At 48.5% G+C, this 14,181-nt stretch overlaps 1 protein-coding gene across 1 annotated transcript; it reads right to left on the bottom strand.

The window, feature by feature from the left end:
* Positions 1–1,966: 1,966 nt before the first annotated feature.
* On the bottom strand, positions 1,967–14,172 carry WDR93 (WD repeat domain 93). Its single transcript, XM_030497400.1, has 17 exons — positions 14,096–14,172; positions 13,156–13,500; positions 12,200–12,395; positions 11,529–11,593; positions 11,218–11,296; positions 10,235–10,362; positions 9,648–9,686; positions 8,669–8,756; positions 7,874–8,051; positions 7,596–7,666; positions 7,213–7,299; positions 6,763–6,894; positions 6,016–6,232; positions 5,261–5,321; positions 4,363–4,519; positions 4,065–4,233; positions 1,967–3,036 (listed from the first exon to the last, which is right to left on the bottom strand). Exons 2-17 carry the CDS (start codon positions 13,417–13,419, stop codon positions 2,916–2,918), a joined length of 2,052 nt encoding a protein of 683 aa, XP_030353260.1. The 5' UTR covers positions 13,420–13,500; positions 14,096–14,172; the 3' UTR covers positions 1,967–2,915.
* Between the last annotated feature and the right edge of the window lie 9 nt (positions 14,173–14,181).

Below are 14,181 nucleotides of genomic sequence, written 5' to 3'. Positions count from 1 at the left end.
TGTGGATCTGAGTTCCTCTCCCTCAAGCTCTCACAAGCCTCAATCCACAAACTGAGCTTTTCATTTTATTTTACTCTTAAAATACAGAGCCAAACTGCTCCTATACCCAGGTAGCACCTCTGAGTTCACTGAGCTTGGCGCTGAGCTAGGAGTTGGCCCAGCCAGAACTCTCGCAATTCCATCTTTTGATGGTGATATATGTGGTATCCCTCAAGGCCTTTCTATAGTTTCCAGCAGCAGAATAGCTCAAATTGGTTCAGACTTACAGCTGCCAAGGCTCACTGAGAGACTGGGAATAGAAGAAGAGCTGGCAAGGGCATCTTCTTTGGAATAAGCAGTCAGATGCCTCTGGTCCTCTCCAGAACGCGCTGTGTAGCTCAGCACACAGCTCCATCACCAACATACATGTCAACACACGGATCATAGCAATTTTTCTGCATCCCTTCGAAGAAGCAGGAAACAAATGGTCCCCTGCTGAAGTCATGAGCAAAAACAAAGGCTCTTCATCAGCCTCCTGCAGCTGCTTGTTGTTTTCCTTTCTCTGTGGAGCCTGCCAGCTCCTGGTTATCTTGGCCAAGCACATGATTAGAGTTTTAGAGCAAATTCAAACTGCAAACAAACAAGCACATCTAGAGATGAATACACACAAACTAGTGGATGCACAGTACATCTAACTGATTAGCAGATCTGTCCTACCTCTTCTTCTGCTGCTTGGCAAGCCCTGCTCCTCTTCTGGATGGAAAGCAGATGGGGTAGCATTAAGGGCACAGATCCCCAAGCCCTTTACATTTGCACAAATAGCAAGAACTAGACCCAGTGCTGTTCGAGAGGCCACAGATTAGTTGTGCCAGCTCTCTGCAGCATGGGAAGCAATGTAGGAATAGGAATTCCTGCCTTGAATAATCCCCTGTGCCCAGTTGTGGCAGAAGGCCCATTGTTTTCTCAAAGAACCACAGAAACACAATAATTGTTACTGCCACCACAGTGAGAACAGAGGAAAGGACAGAGGATTGTTCCTTGTTCACTTCAATGCTGAACCAGGTGGCTCAGTTTAAACAGGCATTGAGGGTGGTTTGAGCTAACCCGCTTGACTTTGCGCTGAAGCAGATGGCAAGTGCTCACACAACCCAGTATCAATATCTGTAACAATCAGATGAGCTGTGAAGCTGTAATCTGTGGCAGATGGAAAATGACAGCACAAAAGGCTTTACTATGGCCCTCAAAGCCCTTCACAAAGGTAGCAAATAGAAAGGTTTAATTCAGATAGTTTTTCATTCTCCAGAGCAAAACCAGGCATCTGGGACTGAAACGAGTAGAATGTTTCTCCCCTTCCCTACCTCCACAACACACTGGAGGACTTTGTGTCCAGAGGATGAGCTGAGGCCTCTCATCAAAACCCAATCCAAAATAAGACAACTTGCTATGATAAAATTAAATGGGACCTGACATTGGAGTGTCTACAGAGCTGAGTCTCTGCTGAATCCCTGGCTCCCTGCAATGATGCTCCCTGCATTGAGCATTTCGGGGAGTCACTAGAGAGAGACTCGGAGAACACACAGCTCACCCATGCACACGGATTGGAGAGGTTGCTGGCAGATTTGTCAGATTCCTTGTGGATTAGGCAGACACCCTGGAAGCACAATCAGTTGTAAAAAGACGGAGGCTTCCTCCCGGGTTTTATGCTCAAGAAATCATATGTCTGATCTGCTTGAGAGTGGATTATTTTGGAAGGTACCCAGTGCAACATGCAGGCAGGCTGAGAGCCCCCTGCTGAGCAGTCAGACTCTACAGTTAATGTTTAGATGCTGCCAATCTCCCATGGGACTATAGACCTGAAAATATCGACAAGTGAAAGACTGACCAGGGACCCTGCATACTTTTTTGCCCCATCTGTCAGATACACAGGGCAAGCTGCTAACTTAATATGCTTCTGGAGCAAGAAAAAAATACATGGATGCTTGGCCTTGCATTGTCACTGCTAGTTCTTTGTCTTGTGTTGCCTGTAGGAGCGATGCTTCAGCTTTTTATGGCCTTTGACCTAAGTGCTGGCCATGCTCCTGGCCTGTCTTTGGCTCAGCACAGCCCTGACTTCTCTGGAGCCTTCAGCTTCAGTCCTGCTCTTCAGTGACATCAGTTCTTGGCTCGGACACCAGTTCTAGCCTGACCTTAACCCAGAGAGCTCGCCTGCACTTTTCCAGGCTGCAATCCCCTAGCAGTCTTATCCCAAACCCACCTGCTTTGAAGTCAAAAGAAACAACTAAATTGCAGAACAGCCTAGCTCACACTGCAGAGCGTGTCCCTGCTGCTTGGTGCTGCTGTACTCTGGGGGACACTTTCAAGGCGGATTTGTTGCCTGGTTTGCAAAGAGCAGGTCTCTTGCTAAGCACAAGGATGTTGCTGCCCATCTGGGTCATAGCAGAAGATGAGACACATTGGTGAGCCCCGGCAACAGCAGGACAGAGCATCAGTCCGATAAAATACCAGCCCCATGATGAGCAAGAGACTTCAACCAGAGAAAAGGTTTTATTAAAGAGGGACATTGTAACACACCATATATCTGTGATGCTCCAGGCCTCTGGGAGGACTCAGAGATCCAGCACAAATACTTAGCTGAGCCACGCAGGGGTTGGGCCTGCCACTTCAATGCGAGGCCTTTCCTGCCTCTAGACTCTTCCATCAGTAGTGTTTGTGTGTGATGAAGAGGGGCTTACGCTGAGGGCTAGGTAAGGAAAGAGGCAGGATGCAGATCTTTGTGGCTGAGCAGTGGCAGGCAAACAGATACTTGGGATGACAAATTGCCCCAGGCTGAAAAGGAGCAGGATAGATTTGAATAGAGTTGCTGTCAAACTATGAGTGCTGGATCGTGGGGCTGCAGGACTGTGATAGTGCAAAGCCTGGCGCTCAGGATGCAAGGCTCACTGCGGCTTCTTCTGTCCCTTCTTTTTCTCTCTCTCCTCATCCATGGCAGCTGCTTGTGTCTGCAGCCGGGTCCAGAACTCAGGCAACTGCTCCCTGAGCCCCAGCAGGCTCTGCTGCCTAATGGGGGAAGAAGAGGGTGGTTAAAAGGGTGCCTGTCATTGCCCTGGTGCACAGACAATCATAGCTGGTTCCCCAAAGGGTCCCTGGGGCTCACTACAAATTAAGCAGCTCAGACTTTTTGTATCCAAAACCCTCAGTGATTCCCTCATGCCACTCAGCACTCAAGTTTACTGCTCTTGACAGCAACAACCTCCACTTTTCTCTTTGCCTCTTAGCTTCTGTAGACATAAATCTCACTGCAGTTATATTTGCTCTGCTCTGGCTTCAGCTCTCAGTATCCAGGGAGCAAGACATCCCTGGTTGTGATGTCTCCCCAGTTTTTCTGGTATAAGGCAGACAAGAGTCTCCTCTCCAGCTTTATGAGAAAAAGGGACAGAATGGTGGCTAGTAGCATAGAATAAAACTTTTCTGCACTTAACTAGCCAGACAGCACCACAGTATTCACTCTGGAGACAAGGAATTAGGGAAGACTACCATGTAATATCTGCTGTAAGGTCATAGCTGCACCCGCCTGTTCCATTTCAAGTTGGAGAATTAAGGCATAGTGAAAAGAACAAACAGAAGAATATCATCAACACGGATCTGGCTCCCCGTTCCCAAAAGAATTCAAGGAAAAGTCACTCAATAAGAGATGTCACATTGCCATCTAGTGACGGCATGAACTCAATGCAGCAGCTAAACTGCAACCTCGGCCTCAGGATACTTGGGGACCTTCTCAAACCGAGAAACCTCCAACACAAACCTACTTAAACATCAAATGAAGCTATGAATGGAGAGGAGGAGCAAGGTACAAAGAGTTCCCGGCTCTGCCTGGCTATGGGGTCAAAAGGAAGATGTAGACACTTAAGTGAGGATCATATTCCCTGACAATGTTTCCTGAACATCAACCTTACCCAGACATAAATCTGTCACAGCACACAGAAGAATCCAGAAGCCCCAGGGTGAGATCTTGCATGGACTTGAGCAACACCACGGCTTACAATAATGCAAGTGCACTTACTCGTCAGGCAGAAGGAGAACCTTACCTATCATGTAAGAAAATGTTACATCTCTCAAACCATGTCAGGTTCTGTGAGGATTTGAGAGGCAAATCTGGTTCCTTTGGGAAAGCCTCCTTCAGTGGGTAGGAGTTGAAGTCAAAAAGGAAGATGGTGCTGTGACTGGCCAATGCATCTGCCTGCTGCTGCTTATCTCCTAGACAGAAACAAGAACAGTGGGCTATTGCATCAGGAGTCATCCAGTGAGAAGAATTATCTAGGATCAGTACACAGCTGAATGCACCCAGTGACCATGTATCCAAGACCACCTCAGGGTGCTACCCACCTCGCAGCAGCAAGTACCAATTCACACTATCCACTGTGAACACTGGCTGCCAGGGGGATGCTACAGCATGAGAAGGTGGAATAATGAAGCAGTAAACAATCTGTGATGTGTCAGTGTTCATCAGGGACACTTTGCCATTCCAAGAGAAGACCAGCACCTGAAACAGCAAGTTGACAGAACTAGATGTAAAACAAGTGAAAAGCATTTCCTGGAAAGAATAGGAATGACATGCAGGACTTCATATCCCCAACTATGATGCTGGGGGGTTTTGCTTGCCCTGTCAGTTGTCACCAGGCCACAGCAGATCAAAAAAGAGGCTGTGCAGGGAACTTGGACTGGAATTGCTGCAGGCTGGGATTGGAAAAGGCAGCAGAGCAGGTTAGAAAAGAACTAGATCAGCCTCTTGCATGGCTGGCTCTGGTGAGCAGCCTTTAGTCCTTTTCTCCCCATGTCTGAAAACTTTCTGAGGCCATTTGAAAGGTCTGGCTGGACTTCTGCTTGTAACTTCCTCTCCATGATGCCCTCTCATACCTGACCCTGAAGCCTGAAGCTTCATGGCTGAACCCTCTCGTCTTTGCAGTTGGACCTGTCCGTGCGCAGAGGCCCTCCAGTGCCTCCCACCTCAGTGGTCAATTAGAAGACACTGGTGCAAGTGGATACTAAGTAAGATCATGGAAGAGAAATCCTTTGAGAGTGACCAGTTACATACAGACCTGTAACTGGTGCAGGAAGTCCCCCTGCTAAAAATAGTTGGGAAAGGATGTGAGGGCAGTACCATATCTGCCCTGTTCTTTATCTTCTAGGCACCCAGTTGCAGACATTACTGGAAACAGGATCCCAGCACAGATGGACCTGTGTTCTCACCCAGTTCTTAAAGAGAGCTGGCAGTAATACTTACTGCACTGGGGAATGCCAGGACAGGCACCACCGCGCTGACAGCAAGATTTGGATCTTGAGGCCTGTAAAACAGATTCAGACTTATGCCGCTGTCAACATACTTGACATGTACTGGGAGGCTGTGATACTGACAATGGCAGTTTGTGGCACACTGGCTGGCCTAAAGTTCCAGCCAAGCCCCTTCTCTATAGAGACAAAGCCTGCCTCCTCCCAGGCAGGAGCCCCTGAGGCCCACCCCTGTGAAAACCTGCCTACGAACTATGTTGGAGATACAAATCCCCTGCCTGGCATGAAAGGAGGCATGAAACCATAGCCTTTAGAGCAGCACCTCCTGCAAAGCTGACCCTTCTTCTCAAAACAATGGGATAAGTGAACATAAAATTGACAGAAAGACAGCAAGAAATGCTTATTCTGACTTCTGGTAAGGGCAGAAAAGAGAAGCAAAAATTGCCCTGACTACCTGGCAGAGACCCAGCTAGTTGAACATCAGCCCTAGGCGCAGTGCTAAAAGCACTTGTGTTCTGGTGTATAGAAAAATCCAGAAAACCCCTAATTCTGCCATAACCATCGCTTTTAGCACTGGAACTGACTCCTAGCAAAACCACACTGGCTGCTGACAGCAGTATGGCAGAGCTATCTGGGTAAAAGCAGTAGAAAGTTCTCTACTCCATAGAAATGTGGGGCTCCCTGCTGGACCTGATCACTATTCCACATGGCTTCTTTGGCTGGAGTGAGCTCTGTCAGAGTCTACCTCACCTGTCTGCCAGGAGCGTGATGCTGGACTTCTCAGCCCTGGGTGCTTTCACCAAGTAGAGGGCACTATCTGTACATAGCACTAGAAGCTGCACGATGGGACAGGCAGGATCTGTACCAGGACGTGGTGTCTCATCGCTGGCAACTGCTGAACTCCGTAGGAAGTGGATACTACGGATGAGGCGTTCCTCTAGAATAGTTGTCACAGACAGGGGGTATCCTGGGGAAGATGCAAAAAAGGGACAGCAGTTTAGGAAGAAAAAGGAACTGACAATTTATCCAAGGAAAGCTTCACTTGGGGTATGGTCTGCCCAGGGCGGCAGCCACCAGAAAATCCTGATGGCAGAAGATTCTTCTGCCAGGAGAATCCCCGCATCATGGCAGAGTAACACTGGCACTGATGGCAGCCCGGACTGCGATGCCAGCACAACCTCAAAGGTGACCTCTGGGTGCAGTGGCAAAGCAGTGACTGTCACTGTGTCACAGCCTCAGGGCAAGACAGCTCAGTCCTTGCTGCAGCAGTTCACAGCCCCTGCATTGCTGTGGTTCTGCAAAGGCCAGGGCAGTCACGCTGAGTTAGCAGCTTCTGGCCAAGCACCCAATGAACAAATGAGTCCCAATTACTTTCAGATTTGCTTGTAAACTCACTGCCAGTCCCTTGTTCCCACCAAGCCAGAGCTTTAAACTCCTAGGGAAAAGAGCAGCTTATCCACAGTGAACCCAATACACAGTCCCAAAGGGTAAGCTCACCTAGCTGTTTATCCCAAATAGTTATAGTTGCATCTTCACATGCCAGTGCCAGGTACCTGGAGCAGGAACTAACAGCTGAGCACACAATTGGAGCTGCACATGGCCACACAACATCAGGATTCAGATCAGAGTCTAAACAGAAGGACATGAAGAGAGCCAACTGTAAGAAGGTGCAGAGGGATCTCTAATGGTATTAGCATCCAGTTTCCCAATAAAACATGCACCATTCTGTGGCCTCCTGCCAGTGTGGCTTCACTAAAACACTGCCAGCCTGTGCAACGTGGAGCCCCACAGTCCAAACACCTGCCTAACCCACACAGTATGAGGCAGCTCTGCTCCCCATTCCTCATTTCCCTGAACCGTGGCAGTCTGGCTGAAAGACAGGCACTGTCCACTGACTACTCCCACTCCCCACAGAGTGCTCTGCTAAAGAAAGCAAGATGTTCTTACCAACTTTCTCCTTAAGTGAATGGTTAAGCAAGTAGAAGCAGAGATTGTGGCTTCCATCCCAGTGCACGCTGATGCCAGCTGGAATATCTGGTACAGAGAAGGGGATGACAAGAGAGAAAGAGACTGGAGACAAAGAAAGGAACGATCCAAAACACCAAAACAGCATAAGAAAGCTCTCATTAGAGTTCTCTCAGTTTTCCTGACAGAAACTCTGCTCACACAGAAACTAAGCCATAACAAAATTTTTATCCAGGCTTATGTCCTTGGAGATGGAATGTATACAGTGAACCCAAGCCAGAGCCACTGAGCTCTAACTGGAGCTCAAAGACATGCAATGAATGACATGCTTCAAATGGGCAAAAAGCTGTGAACCTATGGATTACCTGGCTGTAGTTTCATTCCAGGTTGAACCTGTAGGATCTGGCTAGGCAGGAGAAAGTGAAAAGTAGCATGTCTGAAAAGAAGAAAGGAAGAAATATGTCTATAATACAGGCTTTGCTAAGTAGGCAGCACTGTGACAAGACCTGGAATGGCTCTAGCCCCTGCCCTGAAGCCTTGGGAGGGAGAAGACAAAGCTAATACAGAGGCTTCCATCTACACTTGAGAAGTGCCCTGTGTTGGTGGCTCATGGGCTGAAATCCTGGTTGGTGCTCCCACTGACCTGGCCATCTCCTCCGTGCTCTCATCCTCGGCCTCCAGGTACTCCCGATACATGCTGCGGAAGATTGCTTCCCACTGTTCCCACTGGGAATCCTTGATTAGGTGATTGTGCCCCAAGCCGAGCACGCTGTCATCATCCACTTTCTTCAAGGCATCCAAAGGGGTTTTAAAACTACTGCCTGCATTGGGAACGAAAGGGAAAAGGAGGAGCAGACACATGGAGCAGACACCACAGAGTGCTCAGAGGCACTTTGACCATTCCTCCTTCAGGTTGGCATTGTCTGGAAGAAGGACACACTGCATCTCCTGTGGGACTTCCCATATCACTAGCCCATTTTCCAGTATTTGAAAGCAAGGACCAGGCAAGTCATGTGAGGACACAGCTTGCCTTGCATTTCTGTGGCATTCTCCCTGACAGTGTCCCAGCACAAGGTCTGCTCCCTCCTCATCCTCAGCATTTACCTAAATTTACCTAAAACCCAGGACTCTGAGAGATGAACTAGGGGTGCTGTCAGGTTGCTAGAGACTAGGAAACAACCTCCTCCCTCTGCAGTGACAATGCAGCCGAGGGTATATGACACCATATATGAGGGTACATGCTACAAAGGTGACACGTGAGATGGTCAGGTAAGAAACAACTCCTGCTATAGGGTTACGTGTAACTACAAAGACAGGTCAGGAAGGGACCAGAGAGCACGTTACTGAAACTTTCTGACCTGTTCTGTAGCCATAAGGGCCATGATTCCTTTGTTACCTGAAGGAGGCTGTGGGTTGCAAGTACAGAATCAGTCCTGACCTGTAATGGGTTTGGGTGGCTTCACTATCAGCAGCAGCACTGGGAGACTCAACTTCAGATCAACTTTATTTGCAGCCACAGGAGACTCCTGCAACAGAAAATGTCAGCCTGAGAACTGTGTTGTGCCCTACACTGTGAAGTTTTCACCTGTTTATGGGAATCAAATGCTTCCCAAAGAAAGTGTATGCAAAGGTTGGCTAACACTCCCTAGGAGATACTGGGTTTAGGCTCATTCTTCAGCCCAGAAGCTTGACGGAACTCACCACTTTCCCAACAACATTACAAAAGATGCCCTGCCCTAACACCTCCTGTCTTTGTGTCCTAAATAACCTCCCCTTCTGATCTTCCTAATCTCTGTAAATTACTCTTGTTGCAGCACAGGCCTCCTGTGGGCACAGCAAGGCTCAGAAACATAAAGAAGGGATAAAAAAAGAAGCAGGACTAAAGGTTGCAGAGTGCTGCTGAATACAAGAATCAGAGAGCACAGGACTGGAGGAGGTCACATACATGCTTCACTGTGAATAGATAGTCCTAACAGGGGACCAGCACCAGTGTGTCCCCACCACCACCCCATCCCACACATACTGACACTTGGCTAAACAGAAAAGGTCTGGCTAAATAATCAACCATGTCTGAGAAGGAAGAGGCGGCAGGAACTCGGGTAGTTCACATGGAATCAGCAGAGGGAAAGCCTGGGAGTTTGCTTTTGGCTTGGCTAAGTTAAAGGGATGCTTGTCCTGAAGACAGGGCTGAGAAGCAACTCCCTCTTAAATGGCCAGGAAAGCCTTTGCTGAAGGAAGAGGGAAGAGTTGTCAGGCAGGTCTCACAGAGGGTTATAGCTGGAGGTGCTGGGCAGAAGGTGCCTGTGTGTTGAGAGGTGAAACCCAGCAGGGTGAAAGTGATGCAGGAGAGGGTTAAGCACTGACTCAGCATCTTAAATTCCCCGTAACAGCTCAGGCCATTCACTGAGGCCACTTACCATTTGTGCAGGAACATCTTTATGCAGCTCCAGACTTTTCTGCCAAAGAACCAGAGATGACAGTGGTTAGTGCAACCAGGCAGAGACCCTGCCCTGCTCAGGCAGCTTCATCCATGATCCCACCAGGCTCCTCTTGTAGGTAGTCTAAAACACAAACCCTGATTCAGGACCAGACTCCCAAGTGGAGGTATCAGGCCCAATTTCCACTCTTCCTCACCTTTCCCCAGTAACATAAGGGAAAAGCCCTGTGGGAATAGCCTTGCATAGGGCCTCCTCAGATGGGGCAATACTGCTGGGAAAGGAGCTGCCAGTTTCAGGGAGGGGCAGCAGGAACACTAGCCCTTGGGACCAAGGGAACCTTGTTGGGAAGCCTGTCTTGGGAGAGTAAACATGTCCCAGTAATACAAAGGCCTTATGAAATGTGGGATGGGCAGCTGTAGAGACACACACTCCATCCCTCTGGGCCAACAGACTTGTTCAGCCTGTATCTGGCTGTCACTGTTTGCAGGAGCAAGGCCTGGGGAGAGACCTATAGGCAAAAGGCTATAAGAAAAAACAGCAGAGTAGGAAATGGAACTTGTTTGTACCGCAGATGCCCGGCTTAACCTCCTCTCCCCAAAAGTTAGTCCTTCTGCAGCTCCTGGGCTCTCCTCCATCTCCTTCAGCCAGGAATCCTTAGGCAATCGGTAGATCTCCAGCCAAGCTTTTGTGCTGTCTGCATTAGGAAACCATGTTGAGCAATTGGAAACGAGGAGAAAAGGTCTTTCAAGCTGTTTTCTTATAGCCTTAAAAGAAGATTTGGGTATTTTTGAAAATATAAAATCCCTGTGAGCTTCATGCAGCACAGCTCCCCTCTCACTTCTGGCTTGACATGCTTGTCTGAGGCCGACATCTCAGCCTCTAGCTCAAGTCCTCGAGGTCCCACATCCACCAAAGAAACCTCATGGAGCAACTCAGTCAAAGAATTTGACCTGTACCCTCTGAGGTAAAGTAGAAAGTGAGATGTGGTCACACACTGGTTCTCTGTTGATGCTACGTATCTCATTCACAGCATATATTCAGGCAGATTCCACCAAACCTGGGTCCAGAAAACGTGCTGGCAGCAAATGGGTTGACAAGGGCAGCTGCCAAGAAACAGGAGAATGTTGTAGCAAGGAGTTTGTTGTAGTGTTTTCAGAGACTCTCTCTATGCTGTCTGGCTTATGTCTGCAGAGAAAATTCTTCAGGTCTACATATTTCCAGTGTAAAAGTGAGCCATAGTAAACCAGAGGAAGAACTGAGTCTGGTACTTCGGGAGAGGAAGGAAAACCTGCTTTCACTGAGCCTTCTGGGAGCTGGGAACTACACTGACCAATCCCAGAGACCTCACTTTTGGGATCAGTCTTGATTCACACCAAGCCATTTGGAGAAGACAGGGAGTAGCAGGAGCAGCTCTCTAAGCTGGAAAAGGGACTGGGAGGGTTAGGAACAGGATCCCTGGGAAGCCAAAACACTTGGAGCATTTTAAAAGCACTGCTGGCCTCTCTGCTACAGCACAACAGGCATCATCCCTCACACCATGTGCACTTGCCTTGCAGCAGGACTCCTGCATAATCACCTCCTGGGGACAGCACCACCTCCACACAAGCACTTCGCTTGCTGATATCCTCCTGCCAAAGATAAATAGGCTGGCACCAAAGCAAGGTCACTGATTCAGAGAGCCCCATGGCCTTACACAGTCCTCAGAGGGGGGAAGGCCAGACAGATTGTTGGAAGACCAGGAATAAATATTGGGCAGCTGCTGCTGCCCATGAGAGAAATTACTGAGGGCAATTAGTCCTCCTTATGATTGATTACTTACCAGCCTGTGCCCAGTGTCTATGGAATTAACTCAGTACTTACCACCTCATTTAGGATTTTAGCAAGTAGGAAGCTTTCCTTGTGAAAGCAGAAGAGACAGACAAGCCCTGGAATAGAAATACAGAAGTAGCATTAGGAGGAGGAGAAAAGTAAGCAGATGGCAGCCACGTTCTTTGAGATGGCTGTGACAACACGTGCAGGACAGTGAACAGGACTACGTTTCTTCCTAGGCTGAAGGAAGAATATCTCACTGCTTCCAGCACTAACCTTTTGCTGGCTTCCTTATGCCAGCACCAGCAAACATTTGATTGTGTATAGAGATGGATAAACCAGTTTGAAAAGTATCTCCACCAGAATTTATAGGCTTCAGATGAATCAAGAAACTAACAACAGGGCTGTGCATTTGCAGGTGCAGGAGGTCATACCAAGCAATGGTTCTTTCTGTCCAAGTTTACTGTGCATCACCTTCAGCTCTGCGAGTGCCTCTGCTGCTCCAGATAGGACACCAAACCCACACCCTCTACTAGTCACAAGGCCCTAGGGCCACTTTGCCACCCTACAACCTGTTCTCCAACGCCCTCTTTGCAGAGCTTTCTAGGAAACCTGCCAGCCATTTAATGTTCCTCCTGATTTAGCACTCTTCCATAATGCAGCTGCCAGCTCCAGAGTACAGCTATCCCCAGCTAGGTCGAGGAAATCCACGTCACACTCACCCATTTCATCCACAGCAAACAGGATGTGGCCCTCATTTCCCAGATCCAAGGCACGGATAGCACAAATCTCTGTCTTGACTTCATCCCAAACACAGACCTCTGTATAGTCAGACACCTTGAAGGCAGCCAGGCCCATGGACAAGCCGACAAAGATGTATTTCCCAGACACTGCAAGGCAAGTGGCTGTTCCTGTTACCTACCAAGAAAGGGAAAAGATGAGTGCACCCGACTGCTTCCCCAGTGGAGGATACATCAGTACTCCCAATCTTTCACCAACAGAAAATGCTCATTTATTCTACAAGGGGGAAAATTTTTGCCTGAACTTCCATCAGAAGAGCAGGGAAGGGGCTCTCATCTCTGCCCCACAGATTGCCATGTGTTGGGAATGAGAAAGTTTGCTCCCACATTTCCCATTCCAGTAAACAGAGGGGGCTTTAAATGCCAAGAACTCAGGGGCACTCAGCCCTGCCACTGCTAATGCAGAGCTGGGATGGGATGCTGAATTCCTCTGGACCACCATGGAACTCCAGCAGAGAGCATCATATCCTCCTGGAATACCTCCACATAACGATGGGGAAGGCAGCGCTGCCTTTTTGCTCACAGTGCTCCCATTAGGGTGTTCACCATCACACAGAGCTGAGTTTGCCCATTTATATGCTACTGACTAATTACCTTCTCCCCAGCCAGCAAGGGTGGAGCCAGCCTGAGAAGTAGAAGGTGAATTTAGTGCTGTTTAATATCTGCTTCTCTGTTTTCAGAGAGGTGTGATAGATGGGCGGGAAGCAGAACCTGTCAGACAAGCTCAGAACCTGCAACCTTATGAGGTGAATCAGTGAGCTGGTGGTGGATTCTGAGGAAGGTGATGAACAGGAGAATGTGAAATCCACTGGGTGGATATTCTCCAGAGAAACTTGCTTCAGTGATTAACGCTCTCTCTGCTGTAAGGGGCTCCGTACCTGGAATTCAGCTGTAGCAAAGCATTTTGTGGGCTGGACCTTTAGTTTTTCTGCTTCTCGGAGCATCTCCCTTCTTTCAATGATTTCCATTGCATTCTCAAAAACCAGCATCACCAGTTTGGTGGCCATCCTGACGGGCTGAGGCAACGCATCGCGCTCTCGCTCGGGATCCTGCAGGAAGAAGTCTTCCTCATCATCCTTTAGCCAGTCCTTTTCAGATGGCAGAGGAATCTCCAGGGGATGCTTCCGGATATACACAGCCATGGGGGTGCCCTTCCAGATGCAAACCACACCAGAGATGCAGGAATCACAATGGATGCAGAAGAACGAAGAATCGGGCAGTATCTGCTTTCATGAGGTAATGGGGGGAAAAGATGATTAATGATCTCTAAGAAGGAAAGGGGATCATTTCAGTATAGATAACTGTGGTTTTGATAGCTAGCTAGCTAGCTAGATAGATAGATACATAGATACAAAGATACATAGATACATAGATAGTTAACCAGCAGTATCTGCTTTCATAAGGTAATGGGGGGAAAAGATGACTAATGATCTCTAAGAAGGATCATTTCAGTATAGATAACCATGTTTTATATATATAAAGCTACATATAGATGTAGATAACCCTTGTTTCTGCTGCCTGTATAACCCCTGTGACTCAGGGGCTTTGTCCTGCTCTGGGAATATCAGCCGCACAGACTGCAGGAAAAGGGAGTATAAAAGCTTTGTCACCGGTTTATATAAGAATTATCCTAATGCATTCAAAACTATAAGTTTGTTCTTCATTAAAATACTTATTGGGCACGGATCAAACCCCAGCGCTTAATTCGGAGCACAGGTGATTACACTGGAAGTTACAAACTCCATTTCCAAGCCACCGGGTGCTTCCTGAGCCTCCCACTCCGCGGCGGGGCCTGTCTCCCCCTAACAGCGGCCTAACCTCGGGGTGGGAGCCGGGACCCACGGGGCAGGGCCGGGCAGCAGCGGAACCGGTGCCTCCGCGGCCCGCACGGGGGACCCTTTAGC

Source organism: Strigops habroptila, chromosome 9 (genome assembly GCF_004027225.2).
Source record: "Strigops habroptila isolate Jane chromosome 9, bStrHab1.2.pri, whole genome shotgun sequence".
NCBI classification, from domain to species: Eukaryota; Metazoa; Chordata; class Aves; order Psittaciformes; family Psittacidae; genus Strigops; species Strigops habroptila.
This window is presented reverse-complemented; position numbering and strand designations above follow the sequence as displayed.